This window comes from Hydra vulgaris, chromosome 14, assembly GCF_038396675.1.
Source record: "Hydra vulgaris chromosome 14, alternate assembly HydraT2T_AEP".
Lineage (NCBI taxonomy): Eukaryota > Metazoa > Cnidaria > Hydrozoa > Anthoathecata > Hydridae > Hydra > Hydra vulgaris.
Genome location: NC_088933.1, coordinates 41,712,568 through 41,730,814, shown reverse-complemented (window position 1 = coordinate 41,730,814; position 18,247 = coordinate 41,712,568). Strand labels below are relative to the sequence as shown.

At 28.9% G+C, this 18,247-nt stretch overlaps 1 protein-coding gene across 4 annotated transcripts in view; it reads left to right on the top strand.

Moving 5' to 3' along the window:
* Positions 1–8,542: 8,542 nt before the first annotated feature.
* LOC105847182 (uncharacterized protein C3orf20) overlaps positions 8,543–18,247 on the top strand; it is a 55,751-nt gene continuing 46,046 nt past the window's right edge. For 3 of the 4 annotated variants that reach the window (XR_010643842.1, XM_065818604.1, XM_065818603.1), the window contains exons 1-3: positions 8,755–9,954; positions 17,999–18,073; positions 18,160–18,228. Coding sequence is in view for 3 of the 4 variants with exons in the window: in XM_065818604.1 (XP_065674676.1) it covers positions 9,162–9,954; positions 17,999–18,073; positions 18,160–18,228 (937 nt within the window). In the remaining variant the exon portion in view is untranslated. Of the gene's footprint in view, positions 8,677–8,754; positions 9,955–17,998; positions 18,074–18,159; positions 18,229–18,247 lie in introns of those variants that run through there. The other variant, XM_065818605.1, reaches the window with a different exon arrangement.

The window sequence follows — 18,247 nt, the reverse complement described above, 5'->3', positions numbered from 1 at the left end:
TACAGCTGTTTCTAATTGATATACAGCTGTTTCTAATTGATATACAGCTGTTTCTAATTGATATACAGCTGTTTCTAATTGATATACAGCTGTTTCTAATTGATATACAGCTGTTTCTAATTGATATACAGCTGTTTCTAATTGATATACAGCTGTTTCTAATTGATATACAGCTGTTTCTAATTGATATACAGCTGTTTCTAATTGATATACAGCTGTTTCTAATTGATATACAGCTGTTTCTAATTGATATACAGCTGTTTCTAATTGATATACAGCTGTTTCTAATTGATATACAGCTGTTTCTAATTGATATACAGCTGTTTCTAATTGATATACAGCTGTTTCTAATTGATATACAGCTGTTTCTAATTGATATACAGCTGTTTCTAATTGATATACAGCTGTTTCTAATTGATATACAGCTGTTTCTAATTGATATACAGCTGTTTCTAATTGATATACAGCTGTTTCTAATTGATATACAGCTGTTTCTAATTGATATACAGCTGTTTCTAATTGATATACAGCTGTTTCTAATTGATATACAGCTGTTTCAAATTGATATACAGCTGTTTCTAATTGATATACAGCTGTTTCTAATTGATATACAGCTGTTTCTAATTGATATACAGCTGTTTCTAATTGATATACAGCTGTTTCTAATTGATATACAGCTGTTTCTAATTGATATACAGCTGTTTCTAATTGATATATAGCTGTTTCTAATTGATATACAGCTGTTTCTAATTGATATACAGCTGTTTCTAATTGATATACAGCTGTTTCTAATTGATATAGATTCATTTTTAATAATAATGACCTAAAGTTTACGCAGTAAGTAAATAGTAGTTTAAACAGAAAAAAATTTAAATTTCTAAAATCATAGAGGAACGTTTTAGGTTAAAGGACCTCAGAATGCTGTGGGACCTCAGAATGTCTGGTTGGAAATAAATCAACATAAAACTCGATTTTTTTGAATAAACTCTGAAAGCGTTAATAATTAAAGTAAGTTTCCACTCATCCGTTTTTCTTCGGGATAGGGAAGGAAAATATAATCACGTGAGCATGCGCAGTTTTCTTTCGGATATATTAAAACATATACTACGCATGTCCATGAGATTATGTTTTTCTTTCCCTTTCCCACTCCCGTAAAAAAACTCATGAGTGGAAACTTACCTTAACGTTTTGAGGTATCAAATCAAAAACTATATAACAAACTTAAGTGATTCCTTTTTATAGTTTTTTTTTTCATAACTTTTACAAACTAAAAAAACGTAATGAACATAAAATATAAAAATAAGATCTAGGTGAACTTTAATCCAAAATAGCGGATAGATTGCTAGGTTATATTCTGGATAAAATTAGTTATAGGAATAAGATCTTCAACGTTATCTTCATCAGACTCATACTGAAGGCATTTTTTGGGTCCTATTTCACAAAATGGATTGATCATATTGGTCTTATGCCTGTTTCATCTTTGTTTATTTTAGGTGTTACTTTAGTTACAGGCAACAAGTGAGGTATTTCTTCCAGTGATATTGATTTTTTTTTGATAAGCTTCCATGGCACTTTCGTGTTAATGTTTCTAATATGTTGTTGAGCCATAGCAAACATCTTTTGGAGATGAAACTGTTACTGCTGTTAATAATTAATTTTTTTCGGTATTTTCATTAATACACAGCTCAGCTCGTAAAAACTTCCTGCATCATCTTAGCACTGAATCCACTTGAAATGCCAACTTTTTTACCTGCATTTATAATTGTTTGCTTTGATGCCTACTCTGGCCATAACTCTGCATAATTCATGAAACCTTCTCTGTTGATTGTCATAAACGAAGAATAAAGTTCAGATTAAGCGCTTTCTGTATTCAGAGTACATTTTCTGATTAATTTGATCAAGGAGCTGGATAATGCCAGTTGTGTCAGGTGGAGTGAGAAAAAGTCTAATATTTGTGCTCCTTAGAAATGTCAATACATCATTGTCAAATCTTCAAGAGTGAACATCAGATAGGACAACAACAGGTCAATTTTTTTTTATTTTTAAAAGTGGTCAAACATTTGATATGTACTTAGAAGTGTACTGTGATCCTAACTTCTACAGTCATTTGTAAAGATGAGAAGGTTTGGAATTTGTATAACTGCTTCTTTTGGAGCCGTGTGGATACTTATCTCTTTTCCCTAGAACACATTGCTATATCTCCTCCAACAAAAGGATGTATAGATACTCATTCTCTATTTTCTCTTATCATCTTTTAACAATTTTTCCCTCTCCCAGCATACACTAAACCATTTGGAGTTCCACCAACTCCATAGTTTATAACGTGTGGAGTTTCATTATGATTATAAACTTTTGTGGAATCTATGTCTCCGTGCAATAAAACTGTTTCTAATTGATTTTCATCAATGAAAATATTACATTCTATAAGTTTTTCAGCTAATTCCTTGAGGTGGTTAAATGCCATTTCTTTTGTGCAGTTAAGGGCATAATTTATCGATACAGTTACTTGCACCTTTTTGGTAATGTGCTTTTGATACTTTGCATCCCAATACTTCCAAAAAGACTTGCTAAGCTTCTTTATTTTGAAGTGCTCGTTGAGCATTTGGTGATAGCTTAGTAACCTGATGTCAACGGAGGTTTTTTCAGGCTTGCTTTCTTACTCCCAAAACAGTCAACATTATCCTTGCCAACTCCGACTTTTTTTAACCTTGGAGGCACCTAAATAAATATTTTATTACAATACAAGAAAACTAAACAGTATATGTTTAGTTTTCATAATGAACAATATCAAAACCAGGATTTTATTACAGATTATAACAGTTTATTAAAAAAATGTTTTATTTCTCAATTATCTGTACATATTACATATTCTTGTTTCCAGTGCCACCGAGAGGATGGGATGGGGGGACGAAAGGGACGATTTGTCCCAGGCGGTAGATATCCGAGGGGCGCCAAATGAAAAAAAGGTACTTAACAAAAAAAATGGTCTTTCCTCTACAGTATAGGAAAATTTTGATAAATAAGGACGCCAATCAGGGGTGCTGTCCCAGGCGGCCTGACGGCTCTCGGCGGCCCTACTTGTTTCTTATATAACAAACTAACGACTCTTCTTCATCTTTTTTAAAAATTAAGCAATATTTCTTTTTGTTTCCAGTTACAATGACATCATCAATCCATTTGTTAATTGTTCTACGATCTAGTGAAAATCTTCCTTAATTTATTGCAGCCCAACCACAGTTTAATTTATTTATTTGTTCAAAAACAAGCAAAGAAAACATTTACACTTGCACTGCTTAGTGGTAGGCCATTTTTATTTGGTGATAAACCACCAAAAACAGCTATTTTTCTGCAACTGTTATTTGCACTTTCCGAATTTTACCTTTTACATAACTAGCATGATCTCTCTTACTAACACGTTTTCTTAAAGGTGAAATTCTAATCTATGAGAGGCTAGTATTAATAGTGTCATTTTCAACAAAATATATCATCTATGTCATCAATATCGTCATTTTTTGACTTGAAGAGTTTGTGGTTGAATAAGCTTTGAGGCGATTTGGACACAATTTTTCGACCAGAACAAATAACTTTATTTGTTAACTTTGAAAGACAGTGTGCTGTCTCTAATACATCTCAACACTTTAACTGACCAAGGATTGGCCATACCAAAAGGGTTTATTCAATAGTGCTGCAAATGTGGTGGAAACAAATAAAAGTAATATTTATAATTAAATTATAAGTTCGCCTGATAATCAAACTCTGTTGCTCGTTCAAAAGTTTTGAGCAAAAGTAAATAAGTACTTAAGCGTCATAAACTTCCGTCAAATTTTCCGTCATAAACTTCCGTCAAATTTTCCAATACAAGAAGTACGTAAGTTTCGTTCAACAGACATATCAGGATAAATTAAAATAACTCTTATTCTAACTTCGATTCTAATTTTCGTCTTCTCGGATTAGATGTTTGTCATAAACTTAAATATTTGAAATTAATTTAGAGAGATTTATCCTTAATTAAAAATATACTGAGGGTAAACTGACCTATTTCTGACCACGTCCTAATTCTGGCCGATTTTAAAAGCACTAAAATTTTTAATAAATAGTGAGATGCCCTGTTACCAAAAAAAAAATATTTTAGCTTTGTAATTTTTAAAATATCCAATTTAAAATATCCAAAAACTTGCCGATGCTTCGAAAACATTCTTGAAATATTTGATAAATATTTTGTCTCTGTAAACTCAATGTTTGGTATTTTCAAAGTTTTTATGATTTCATTCAAATTCTAAAGCGTTTGTAAAACGCCTTTACCTAAAAAGCACGAAATGAACTATTATTTGCATATCTTTTGAAATGAGTTTAAAAAAAAGTCATAATCCTAATGTGCATCTATGCGTATTTTGTAAATTGGTCAGCAATTCTTTTAATTTCTGAATTTCTTTATACAATCTTATAACATAATTTCTATCAAATGTTCTGTATCTAGCCAGTGATTCATATCAATTCAAGCTTAAATCACTGGCCAGATATAGGACATTTGGTAGAAATGATGTGTGTATGTGTGTGTGTGTGTTTATGTGTGTGTGAGAGAGAGAGTGAGAGAGAGACAGAGAGAGAGAGGTACATACAATACATTATTATAAATTATAACTAAATATATATTATTTTTTTGTTATTAAGAAAGTTTAGTAACATTACATAAAACAAACTATTTTATGAAATGAATGGTTTTAGATTTTAATCATAGTCCATCCCTTTAAATATGAGATCTAGCTTTGTTATTTTGAACAACTGCAAAAAGTATATGTAAATTTTGTTTCATGCACATATTAGCCATATAAGCACATATAAGATATTTGCTATTAAACAGTCATAACCATTTTACAGTTCAATTTAGTTTGTATTTTTATATGGTTTTGATTTTTTTTCACTTCTAAACTTTTCTTTAGATTGGAAAAAATAAAGAAAACTAATAAAATAGCAAAATAACTAATAAAATAGCAAAAAAAAAACTAATAAAATTAACAAAGTTTAACAAAAATTATAAAACAGAGTAGAAGTAAACAAGGAAAACATTGTTTCGGAGTAATGCATCAAGGTAATATCAGTGATTAAAGTTGTAAAATATGTTGAAAACTTCTCTTTGAAGCGTAAAAAATTATTCAAGAACACATGAAAAATTTAATGCAACACCTTCTGAAAAATGGTGGCGTGGGATGTTATACACATAGCTGTGTGAAAGCTTGTAAAGTTTCATAACATTTTTCTGTTCTTAAAAATGTTTTAATGAATAAAAATTAAATTAATAAAACACAAAACATATGGAATATGAATGGTATATAGTTTAGTTATTGCCCAGGAGAAGTATTTTTTAAAAAAGGAGTAAAGCATCTGCATAGTCAAATATTTGGTAATTAGGAAACAATTATGTAATAGCTTGCTTCAATACAATGGTTAACTCTCTTCCACCATATTTTATAACTAAAGGAAAAACCAAAAAGTCTCTCGACAATTTTCATATTGAAATTGCCCCTGAAAGAAGCAGATGGGGTGTTTCAAGTGTTAGACAAAGCAGTGTACTGTGATTTACGACATTTTTTCTTCCAAATATTGGTTTTAAAAAACCTTAATACTTATCCTAAATGCCAACGACTCACACAACTTAGTTAAACTATTAGATGTGGATGTGGCAAATAAAAAAACGTTATTGAGTTTCTTGAAAACCTTTAACCTTGCTTACATCTAGCTTCGGCCTTGTGATAGAACAGTGCTTAGCCAACTCAAGAAAGCTTAAGTAATATTAAATCTGGTTTTTGAACTTATGAAATCTATCCATATAATCTAAATATAGTTGCAGCTAAAGCTTACATTACTATTTCTTTATGCATAGGAGCCAATCATCAAAAAATGAGAACATAATGAATAACGGTATTTGGTGAACCATAGGCTAAAAAGTAGGCATAATATGAATCTTGAAATAATTGTTTTGTAATCTCAACCTTCGGTTTTCTAAGAAACCACGTTTTGAATATTACCCTTTCATTACGAAAATATCAGACCCCAAAAGTACAATTTTTAGCTACACACTGATATTGAAGTTTGGGTAAGCCTTACAAAAAGTACCACAAAACTCGAAATAATAAACATTTTGATCTAAAAATTTTGCAATGTTTATAAAACATGTTTAACAACATACTGACAAAATTTTATTAAAATCGGAGATGATCGAGTGGGGGAAGATTTCGGAAATTGGACCGTTTGGCGTGGAATGATCCATGTTATATATAATTTTTGCTTAAGCTTTGATGACTTTTTAAATTCTTTAGTAATCCAAGGTTTATATGAGTTATTTGGATTGATTGTTTTTTCAATAAATGGAAAAATGGCAACGCAGACAGGGCCGTCCCGAAAGATGGTGTCCCCCCTCCCCGAAGCTGTTATATATGCATTTGAGTTAACACACTTTAGAATTGGAGCTGGCAAGTTTTGAAGTATAGTTGTCTTACGGCAAATATCAAGAACCTTTTTTTTTTTTTTGGTGTCTCTAGTTGTCAAAAAACACGACAACCCCCATGAGAGACCTCTTCGGGACGGCTCTGATCGTAAATAGAGAAGAGTGTGCTGAAAAATTATTGTAAATAGAGTTAGCGTTGTCATTTATATGCTTCCAATGAAACAGTGATAGTTGTTCTTTAAACTGGTTAACATTGGTATGGTTAAAAGAACGTTGTCTAAATGTTAGGCTTGATTTAAATTTTGCTGAGGGCTTGCATGTTAAGAGTACAGGAAAGTGGTCAGAAATATCAGTTTTCAAAATACCTTTTGTATATCATTTTAAGTATATCTGTTGTAATGATATTACCGATAAGAGTAGCTGTATTAATTGTTACTCTGGTTGGACAATTTATTAAAGGCACCGCTCCTAATTTAAAAATTAGGTCAAACTTTTTTTTAAATTTATAGTCATCATTATAGGAAAAAGCATTTATGTTAAAATCTCCTAAAAGAATATTTTTCTTTTTTTCTTTTGTCCCTTTTTTGAAAATATTTTGTTCAAAAAAATCTGCTCAAGTTCTCGCTCACGCCACTAGATTCTTGATTGTTAACAACTTTAATAGTTAAAATTTCTTTGTCATCGTCAGAAGCACTCAAATAGTTCCTAATGTAATGGGCTATATTCTATTTCAGGTAGATAAAAATTCCACCACCATGTTTATTTATTTGTCTCTCCTGAGATATTAATTTAAAATAAGGATTTTCAAAATTTGAATTTTTTTCAAATTGTTTGTGGTTTTTCACTTTTCATTTAAACAAACTATATTAAAAATATATTTTGAATTCTTCTAGTAGATTTGTTTTAGTTTTTTTTTAGTTAGAAAAAAGTTTAATAGCACTATCCCCCCACGTGACATATTCTAATTTACATAGGAGGAGATAACGAAGGTAAAAGATTACTACATCAATCCAAAAACACTTGTGGAGTAGTCCAAGATCATATGTACTCTTTTGTTCAGGATCATCTGTATTTTTCTTTTACTCTAATAACATTTGTTCAATATCATCTGAAAATTCAACGACCTCTAACAATATCCTTAGAAAGATGTAACTACATCTGGTAATTTTTCTCCAAATCCAATAACATCTGGAAGAATTTTTTCCAGATGTAGTTACGTCTGAAAAATTTCTATATGTAATAACATCTGGTTAAAATAATGCATTATTAGTTATTTCATCTTAAAAATAACTTTATCTTAAAATCTACAGATGTGGTTGCACAGATGTTATTACACTTTGATAATTTAAAAGATGTAACTAAATCTGTAATATTCATTTAATTTTTGCACAGATGTTATTAGACACCAATGAAATTTCAGTTGTTGTTTGACAGATGTTATAAGACATCAATGAAAGTTCAGATGCTGCAAAAACTGATGTTGTTCAGACACCGCAAAAACTGATGTTGTTACCCTGACCCATAACAAGTTATCAAATAAAGATATTCTAGGAATTTGCCTTTAAATTATTGATGGCATTATTTTGTGTTTGAATCCAATATAAACAAACCTTGTAAAATTATGCGCAAAGCCGCACAGTGGGGCAGAACTGCTTCAAAACTGGAGATTTGACAAAAATGAAAAAAGCTCCAAATTTTTTTCTGGAATTATACAATTTTAGGTTTGCTGCTATCTTTTGCTTATGAAAAAATATTTTTAAAGTGCTTAAAATATATATTAATACGTCTTTAGAAAAAGTGCATATAGAATATTTAATATTTGTGTGTATTAATCAGAATTTAGTCCTTGGCCTAAGCCTCGGTCTTGACTTGAGGCCAAAAATTAAGGTTTTGGCCTTGAAACTGTTGGCCTTCGTATTGACTTCGTTGAATTCTGCGCATAATCTTTTATTTTTACAATATGTGGTTTTATTGTCACAGCAATTGTTACCTACAGATTTGTTAACAATTGGCCTTTACATAAAGCAAAAATTTAAATCTTTGGTCTCGAAAATGTTTGCGCAGGCCTCGGCCTTAAACTTTTATTCTTGGCTTTGACCTTAAACCTCTCGGCCTTGTCTAGTAACTTGTGGCCTTGGCCTTATAACATGTGGCCTTTGTCTTGCTACTTTTGGCCTTGTTACCAACTTTGGTATTAGAGGAAATGTGTCAATTACATTAGTAGAAACAAGGTAATAAAACCATGAGCGCATGAACGTTCTTTTTTTTTTGGTGATGTTTATTTTTAACAATTTTAAACGAATAAAACTAATCGAGTTTTTGAGTAACTTTTTTTGAGTGACTTTTTACATTAAAATGTAATTAATTTAAAAAATGTAAAAAATGTAAAAAAAAAATTACTGTAATTAATTTTAGTAAATCAATTAGAATACGTTTTGATATTATTTATTCATGCAAGCAAGTGCCCTTAAAATAATTACTTGACTTAAAAATCCAAAACAAAAAATAATTATTTTTGTCCATTTTGAAGCTATTCTGCCCCAAGAAATTGGGCACTGTAAAGTCCTCTGTAAACTTTGTTTACTTGTTCCAAATTTTCCGAATATTTGTACAATAAACAATTTTAAAAATCGTACTTTTTAACGAACATTGCACTAAAGTATTTAAATAAAAATTGTATATCAAAAAATGAGAACATTTTTAATTTGCTGGGAGTATGTCCAGTCAAAATTCTGATTTTAATCTGTTTTTTTTTGACAACGGAAAAAAACTTGGATTTAAAAGACGTTTACGAAAAAAAGAACATGTAAATATTGGAAAAAGTAATTCTTTAAACAAAAGTTTTAAAAACATTACTGCTTCATCACAATTAGATACCTGGAAAAATACATCAAAAGCTGAAATTTTTTTTGAAGAAGCAAAACTTACATTTCCTTCTCTTTTGGAAGATATAGCAGCATACTTTTCTATTGCAAAAAAAAGGAAAGTTATTTTTCTACCTAACCAAGCTAATCCTTTTTTTTACAGTAATGAAAACTCAAAAGGTTATATAATATATTTGTCAGATTTAATATTGGATATATTAAATTCAAATTATTCAGATTTTGTCAAAGCTGTAAAGTATCAGCAAAGGGAATCAGAAAATATTATGGAGAAAAATGTTCTTCGAGAAACTGACTCTGGTGTTTATTCTGTACCTCAAAGCGCAATGAGTCAAATTAAACCTGGTATTATTCAAAAAACAAAGAATAAAACACTTTCAGCAGTCACAAATTTAGATACAATAGAAAGTGGTGTAGCATTAATAACTGGTTTGGACAAAAACATAGTTGAGACCACACTGCATAACAGTTCTTCCTTAGTTCGTGTATTATCAAGCAATGATAGTGGAGTTACAAGCAGTTTAGATTTGGGATCTTCTTTGTCAAATAAAAGAGAACCTAAAACTCCAGCTCCAGTAATAAGGAAAAGTTATAATGGTAGACAAATTAACAAGAACAATGAAAAAGGTATCTCTTATTAAAGTCATAAATACAAGGCAAATTTTTTCTTGATAGTAATTTTGAGTAAAGTTTTGCTAAAATTAGTTTTTAAAATAAACAATGTTTGAGAAAACAAAATTGTTTTTGTTATTCTTATTATAGTTTATATTATTTTTGGTATATTTTTTTAGTTGTTGAATCTTATACTTTATTTTCAACGTGTTCTGTATTTGTATTTTTATCATTAAATATTTTATGGAATTTTTATCTCTTATTTGCAATTAAAGAAAAAATAAATCAGTTTTTAATTCAATTTTTTTTAAATAAAATTTTTTTATTAGAATTATTTATATTAAAAAATTAGTGTTAAGAACTATTTTTAATTACTCTTCTATTTTATTTACAGTCAAAAAAGAGGTGTTTATATTTTTGTTGTGTTAAATTATAAAAAACTAGGCCATTAAACAAATATGAAAAAGATCTTTTTTATAAAGAATGAAATTCTACTCCAATGTCCAACTGATCCATGTTCAATTGATTAGAATTGACTAGTTTGCAAAATTGTTATAAAATTATTATATATATATATATATATATATATATATATATATATATATATATATATATATATATATATATATATATATATATATATATATATATATATATATATATATACACACACAGTAGTAAAGTAATAATAGTAATAATAATAGTAATACTAATAATAATAACAATAATAATAATAAAAATAAATTACGACTATATATATATATATATATATATATATATATATATATATATATATATATATATATATATATATATAGTAGTAATTTATATATATATATATATAAAATTACTACTATATATATATATACTATTACTTTACATAGTAAAGTAATAGTAGTAGTACTATTATTACTACTATTATTTTACTATATATATATACATAGTTATATATACATTTATATATACATTATATATACATTATATATACAGTTATATATTATATATACATTTATATATTATATTAGTTACAGTTATATATTATATTTACAGTTATATATACAGTTATATATACATTATATATATATATACAGTTATATATTATATTAGTTATATACAGTTATACATTATATATTATATATACAGTTATATATACAGTTATATATACATTATATATACATACTATATATATATACATTTTTACTATATATATATATATACATAGTAAAGTAATAGTAGTAATAATAGTAATAATAATAACAATAATAATAATAATAAAAACAAATTACTACTATATATATAATCGTAATTTATATATATATATATATATATATATATATATATTTATAAATACTACTACTACTACATATATATATATATGTATATATACATATATATATATAATATATACACACACACACACATATATATATATATATATATATATATATATATATATATATATATATATATATATATATATATATATATATATATATATAAGTTTGAAATTATATATTTTAAAAATTAAAAGAGATTTTTTCTTCATTTTTTTTTATTCAAATAAATCAAATGACTACCATATAAATTTATTATAAAGTAATAATAAATAAAAAAATTTAAAACTAAAATATTGAAATGAAAACAAGTGTTCATATAACAAAATAATGTGGCCAAAATAAAGAAACCACATCAAGAAAATTAACTAACCATAAGAACAAAAAAATAAATAAAAAATAAAAAAATAATATTTTGTTGACAATCCTTTAGCTTTTAAGAATTCATTGATTCGTTTCGGCATAGAATTCACAATATTTTTAGTAATATCTTTTGGAACATTATTTAGTAATTTTATTATTTCATCTTTTAGCTGGTCCAGATCTTTTATTTCAATTTTACCAAAATATTGGTCTAACCAAGACCACAAATTCTCTATGCAATTGAGATCTGGACTATTGGCAGGCCAAGACATGACTTTGATGTTGTTTTTTTTCAAACCATTTCTTGCAAATCTTAGCAGTATGACATGGAGCATTATCTTGTTGGAAGATGATTCCCGTGTCTTTTCGGAAAATGTCAATAGAAGGCATCAAATAATTATCCAATATGTCTAAATATTTTTGAGAATTAAGCCTTCCATCAAATAGTTTGAAGCAATCGACACCTTCATAGTTCATGCAGGCCCAGATGCCTATACCCCCACTACCTTGTTTTGTTCTATACAAAGAACAATCTGGGCGCATTTTTTCATGTGGCGTTCTTCTCAGCATTTTTTGGTTTTTTCTTGAATCAACCTCAACGTTCATTTCATTGCTGAAAAGATTGTTTTGCCACATGCTCTTAGACCAAATTTTATGAGGTGAGCACCAGTTTTTTCTTGATATCTGATGTTTTTTATGATAGACCTGGTTTTTTGCAAGCAGCTTGCCACATATGATTGTGTTTTTGTAGTACTCTTCAAATTGTTCGAGTATTAGCAACAACACTAGAAGCTTCCTGCCATTTTCAACTGAGATCAGTAGATGATAACTTTCTATTTTTTTTCACTATGCAAATAAGTGGCTATAAGATTGTCAATGTAGCAACATCCCGTGCATGATTTTTCAGTAAAAGTAATAAAAGTAAAAACATTTTATTAAAAAAAACTAAAATAAAACATTGTTTATATTATTAAAAACATTCAGAATATTTTTAAAAACATTCTGGTCAATTATATTTGCGTTTTAAAAAAAAAAAGATTAATTTTTAATTAAATTAATGGTTTTAACTTTCTGACAACATGGAAATGTTGAACGAAAGTCAAAAGTAATATATATATATATATATATATATATATATATTATATACATATATATATATATATATATATATATATATATATTATATATATATATATATATATATATATATATATATATAGATTATATACATACATATATATATATATATATATATATATATATATATATATATATATATATATATATATATATATATATATATATATATATATATATGTATATATGTAGTATATATATATATATATATATATATATATATATATATATATATATATATATATATATAATTATATATATGTATATTATATATATACAGGCCTGCCGTGAGCCTTTGCGGCGCCCAGGGTCAAAATTTCCCAAGCGCCCTACTGAAAGTGAAAGCTGATCTAATGATCCATAATTCAATACATATAATAAACCATTTGATAACAAATCAAAGAGGATAAAAGAATATAGAATTTTTTAATTTTAATTAATGAACATTTGAACAGTTTATTTCTAGATAATTGCAATGGTCTTTTGACTTAGTTATACACTCATACATAAAATGATAAAGTCGACACTAGAACATGGTAGAAACAGACCAAAGACAATCATTAAGCACTATTGGATGTTAAGAGCAAAAATTTGTCTAGAATACAACAGCTATTTTTGTTTCAACTTCAGAGGAAATTGATCTTTCGAGCTTTACTCATGGCGAATTTGGAAATCACTTCACCGTAGCACAACTTTTTGGCAAGATCATGCTCAATGGAAATAACCAGAAGATTCGTGAGTCGTTCTTGGCTCATTGTAGACCTTAAAGCTGTCTTAACTAGAGCAAGCTTACTAAAAGATCTCTCGTCTTCCGCAACAGAAACAGGGATGGTGTTAAAAATGCGCAGCAAAATGCAGACTGATTCGAAGAGCGGCTGAAGACCTTTCTGGTATATTCCATTCAATAACAGCATGAAAGTGAGAGATTCTTTTGGGCCAAAAAGATTGGATCGCTTCAGAGCATCGAGTTGGCGGACCTCTTCAATAAGTTTCTCTTCCTCAACATCGGTCGCGCAGATTTGTGCCAAGACCTTGCATTTCTCCTCCAATTGGATAAGTGCTTCAACACTTTCTTCTGATTCTTCTTCATTTGACATAACAAGAGATTTCAATGACCACAAGAACGAAAACATATTCGTCGTCTTCTCAGCAGCTTGGAATCTATCGCTGACCTGCTGAATAAGAGTATCAAGAGCGGTATAGAATACGCTCACCTCAAACTCTTTTGCTTCGTCTTCATGGAAATGAGCGGTGTTCCTAACCTCTTCGTGAAAGGTCTTCCTTTTTTTCGTCCTCTTCTTCACAAATTCTGATTGAAAACCAAAAGAAGCAAGACCAGATGCTATCAAATGTGCCTCATTAAGGATGCTGGTCCAAGATGATCTCAGTCAATTTAGATCTTCAATAAGAGTCTTAATGAGTTTCATCTCGTTGTCCAAGGAGATATTTTTTTTGATTGGAGTGCAAGGCTCACGTAGTTGATTGATTGAAGAGTTTTATACCAAAAGGTTGTCATTACGATGAACTTGAATGAATGAACCCACTTCTCCAGAGGTTTTACTTCATTCAATTGATCAGCTGTTAGATCAAAGTCGCGGAGCTTTTTCAAAGATTCGAGAATTTCCCTGGATCGCTTGACTAACGGCTTCACGGCCTCGATTTGCGCACTCCATCTGGTTTGCGACGTTTGATGAAGGGACAAACCAGTGGTTTCAATCAAGACTTTCCACCGACTAGGGCTTCCACTGAAAAGATTGTAAAGTGACTGGAGTCGGCCAAAGTAGTTCTTGACTTCAACCGAAGATTCAGCAGAATGAACACCAGCAAGGTTGAGACTATGAGCGCTGCATGGCATATAGAGAGCTTGAGGATTTTTTTGCAGTATAATCGCCTGTACTCCTTTGTATATACCGGACATGTTCGCTCCATTGTCATATCCTTGACCTCTGCAGTTTTTGAGATCGATTCCATTTTGTTCATTTTGAGTGCTCCAGCCCAAGTAATGGGCATTCATTTTGTTACCTTCTTGTTGGCAGCGGGAAACTTCTTCTAAGTGTAGTTGGAGAGTCTTGTTGTGCTAGGCCAAGAGCTCTAGGGTAGCTAGAAAGTTGTCATTGTCGTCTTCTCCAATCATTTTTGATGAACCTAAAAATTACAATAATAAGACAGATTTATTTAAAACAATAAAGAAGCATTTGTTTTATTTTATGATGATTCTATGATGATTGTATATTATGATTTATGAATATTATAACATATTTATTTAAAAGAATAAAGAAGGATTTGTTTTATTTAATGATTTCCAAAATATCTAGTTAATCTTATAAATATGAGCTAAATAGATTTAAAGATAGTCGGTATCACAATAGAATAATTATAAATAGATTTACCTCTGAAACTAAGGTTTCGTGACGCTAAAAAAAGAGTAACATCTAAGATGCATCGTAGAATTTCACGCCACCTGGCTGCTTCATTTCTTATCGAGTTTTCAAGAGCTGCATCTATTCCGCTTTGATTTTCTAAGCTTTCTAGCGCCGTTTTCCATTCTATGTAAAAGTTTCGATGCTGGGCGTTATTCTAGTGACTTTTGACTTTCTCAGGTAGCTTGTGCCAGTTGCAGTTTATTCCATCATTCCATCTTAGAAGGTGTGACTGGTGTCCGATCCCAAAAGATTGTTTGCTTCCAAACAGAGAACACGGAAAGCAAAAAAATGATTTCTTAGATACACTCCAGACCAGCCAATCTCAGCATGTCTTCTCCCCGTTGAGAGAAGTTTTGTAGAAAATTGATTCAGGAACCTTCTTCTTATTAGTATCTTTCGGGAAAGCTGAAGGATTTCGAGGAAGTCCCTGTAGAAGCACAGAATCTCTTTCCACTTTGGAAAGATGTGCTGCCCACAACGCAGGATCATTGGAAGGAATGGTAGCGATGGGTTCTTCTGTTGGCAACACCTGAGAATAAATTTTAAAAAATCTTATTTTATTAGCTTAAAAGTTTATTAACATCATTTCTTTTAAAGTGGTAGAACTTACCAAAATATTCTCTTCATTCACAGCTACCATTCCGATTTTTGATAGGGGCTCTCCCGAGCTTTCAGAAATGTCAGTGACATCGTTTTCAGTTCCAACCTATAAAAATAAGTTAAAAATTTATATAACATTGAATTAATCAAAAGGGAAAATATCCTTTCACGAGGAAAACTATTTACTACTTGAATCGATTGACTTGGCAGGAAAGAGTTTGAAGCAGTAGGACTTTCATCTTCTCCTTTTTTTGTAACTGTAATACCACAGTCTTGAAGAGTGCGTTTGTTCTTTTCCTCATTCGCAGTTCTTTGAGCAGCATTCTTTCTTACTTGACAACCAGAATCTTTCTTTTTAAAACCAGACATGTTTTAATTCTTTTTGAAACAGCATCCGCTCATAAGCAAAGAACTCTTTGAATTTCTTCTTGATTGGGTCTATCAGACTATCACATCGATATCACGTGTTTCAAAATTGTTTCAAATTTGAGAGATTTTAAAAATTAGAGAAATAAATTTAATAAAATTGTTTTAATATTTTATATCAATATCAAACTACTTGGATTTAATCTAATCTCTTTTTTTAATAAAGTAAAAAATCTCCGTTTTTAATTGAATGAAAATCTCCGTTTTTAATTGAATGAAAATCTCCGTGCACTAAAGTTATTTTAAACATTTAATTCAGCGGGTTGTTAAATTAATCATTAGTATTCACTTTATTTGCGAGTTTCCGCTATATAAAAAGAATCGCTTTATTTAAAACTAATGTTTTGAAAGTAATGCTAATTTCTTAGTTTTAAAGCATTAATTACTTTTTTTATTTAAAAAGTCCAATTATGAAGCACTTCATTACAAAGTTGAAAATTTAAACTAAAAAAAAATTGACCGGCCAAAAAAAGCAATTGACTGTCTATTATATGTTTTAGTTGGTCAAATTGACCAGCTGCTTTTGATTTCTTATTTTCCACGCTGCTTCCCTGTACTTCATCTTTTTTTTAAATAAACATGAAAAAAAAAATTATTTATATTCGGCTTCGTGCGCCCCTGTCGACCTGGCGCCCGGGACAAAACAACCCAGTAGACCCCCCCTCACGGCGGCCCTGTATATATATATAATTATATATATATATGTAAATATATATATATATATATATATATATATATATATATATATATATATATATATATACACATATTTGTATATAATCTTTTATAAATAACAAAGTCAAAAAAGATAAGAACATAACTGTTTCTAATAATCTTTTTAAAAAAGTTGAAGATTTCATAGTAAATTAGAAGACATTGTAAAGATAAAATGTGATACAAGTGAAAGCTAATGATAATTTACTTAATTAAGTAATATGAATCTTAAAATTAATTTAAAAAGATTTAAATAGTTATAACTAATTAACAAATATCACAGTTTTGTTAGTGTCACTCGCAGATTTCATTGATCCAAACACTGAAAATGTGACCTTTGATAGGTTTGAACTTATTGAAAAATGTTTTTTTTTTAAACATATTCACCTTTTTAAGGCCCAACCCCTTTTTTAAGGTGAGCACTATAATTGTGGAGGTTACTATTTTTTGTTTTAATTTTTGTTATACTCGACTATTTAAAATACAAATTTAAGGTTTTTTGGAGTTATATACAAGACTGCTATTATAAATTATAAATTATAAATTTTTTGGAGAGCATGAATTGCGGTGTTTGGAATTGAGAGATGAGAGAGATGGTTATGTGAGAGATTGTCAGCCAAAAGCTCACCAGTGTATACAATATAATAGAGTTTACAATTAATTCAGTGTGTACTGTTTTGATTTACAGAGACATTTGAACCTAAAAAGTTTTTAAAATATTACACAATTGATCTGTTTAAAATGTTTTAATTTGGTGTTAATTTTAGAACAATTGTTTAAATTAACTAAAGTTATTAAAAAAAGTTATTTTAACATGTTCTTTCTATTTTTAGTGAAAAATATCTGAAATGTTTGCTAAAATGTTATTTTTCATTAGTAAAACCAATATATATATATATAGCTTTTATGTCACATGTTTCATGTGAAACATGTTTTTTTCTTATACATAATATAAAATAAAATGTTTTACATGTTTCTAAAATGTTATTTTTTAAGTTCTCTTTCGTAGAAACTGTCCGAGTTATTTAACATTCAATGTTTTTAAAATTTTGTTGCTTTTAGTGAATTCCATACAAAAGATTAGCATCAAGAAAGAAGAGACAAGATTTGAAAAGATTCAAAATTGCATGATAGATGGTTTGTTTTTTAATACTTGTTAAAAACATTTAGATGTAGTGTTATTACAAAGTTTTGTTTTTATTTAGCTGTTATTTTATCTTTAGTTGTTATTCCGCCATTATCTCCAGATTTGATCAGTTTTTCTATTGCTTCGAAAACATGCCATGAAAAGGGTTTTATTTTTGTTTTTTA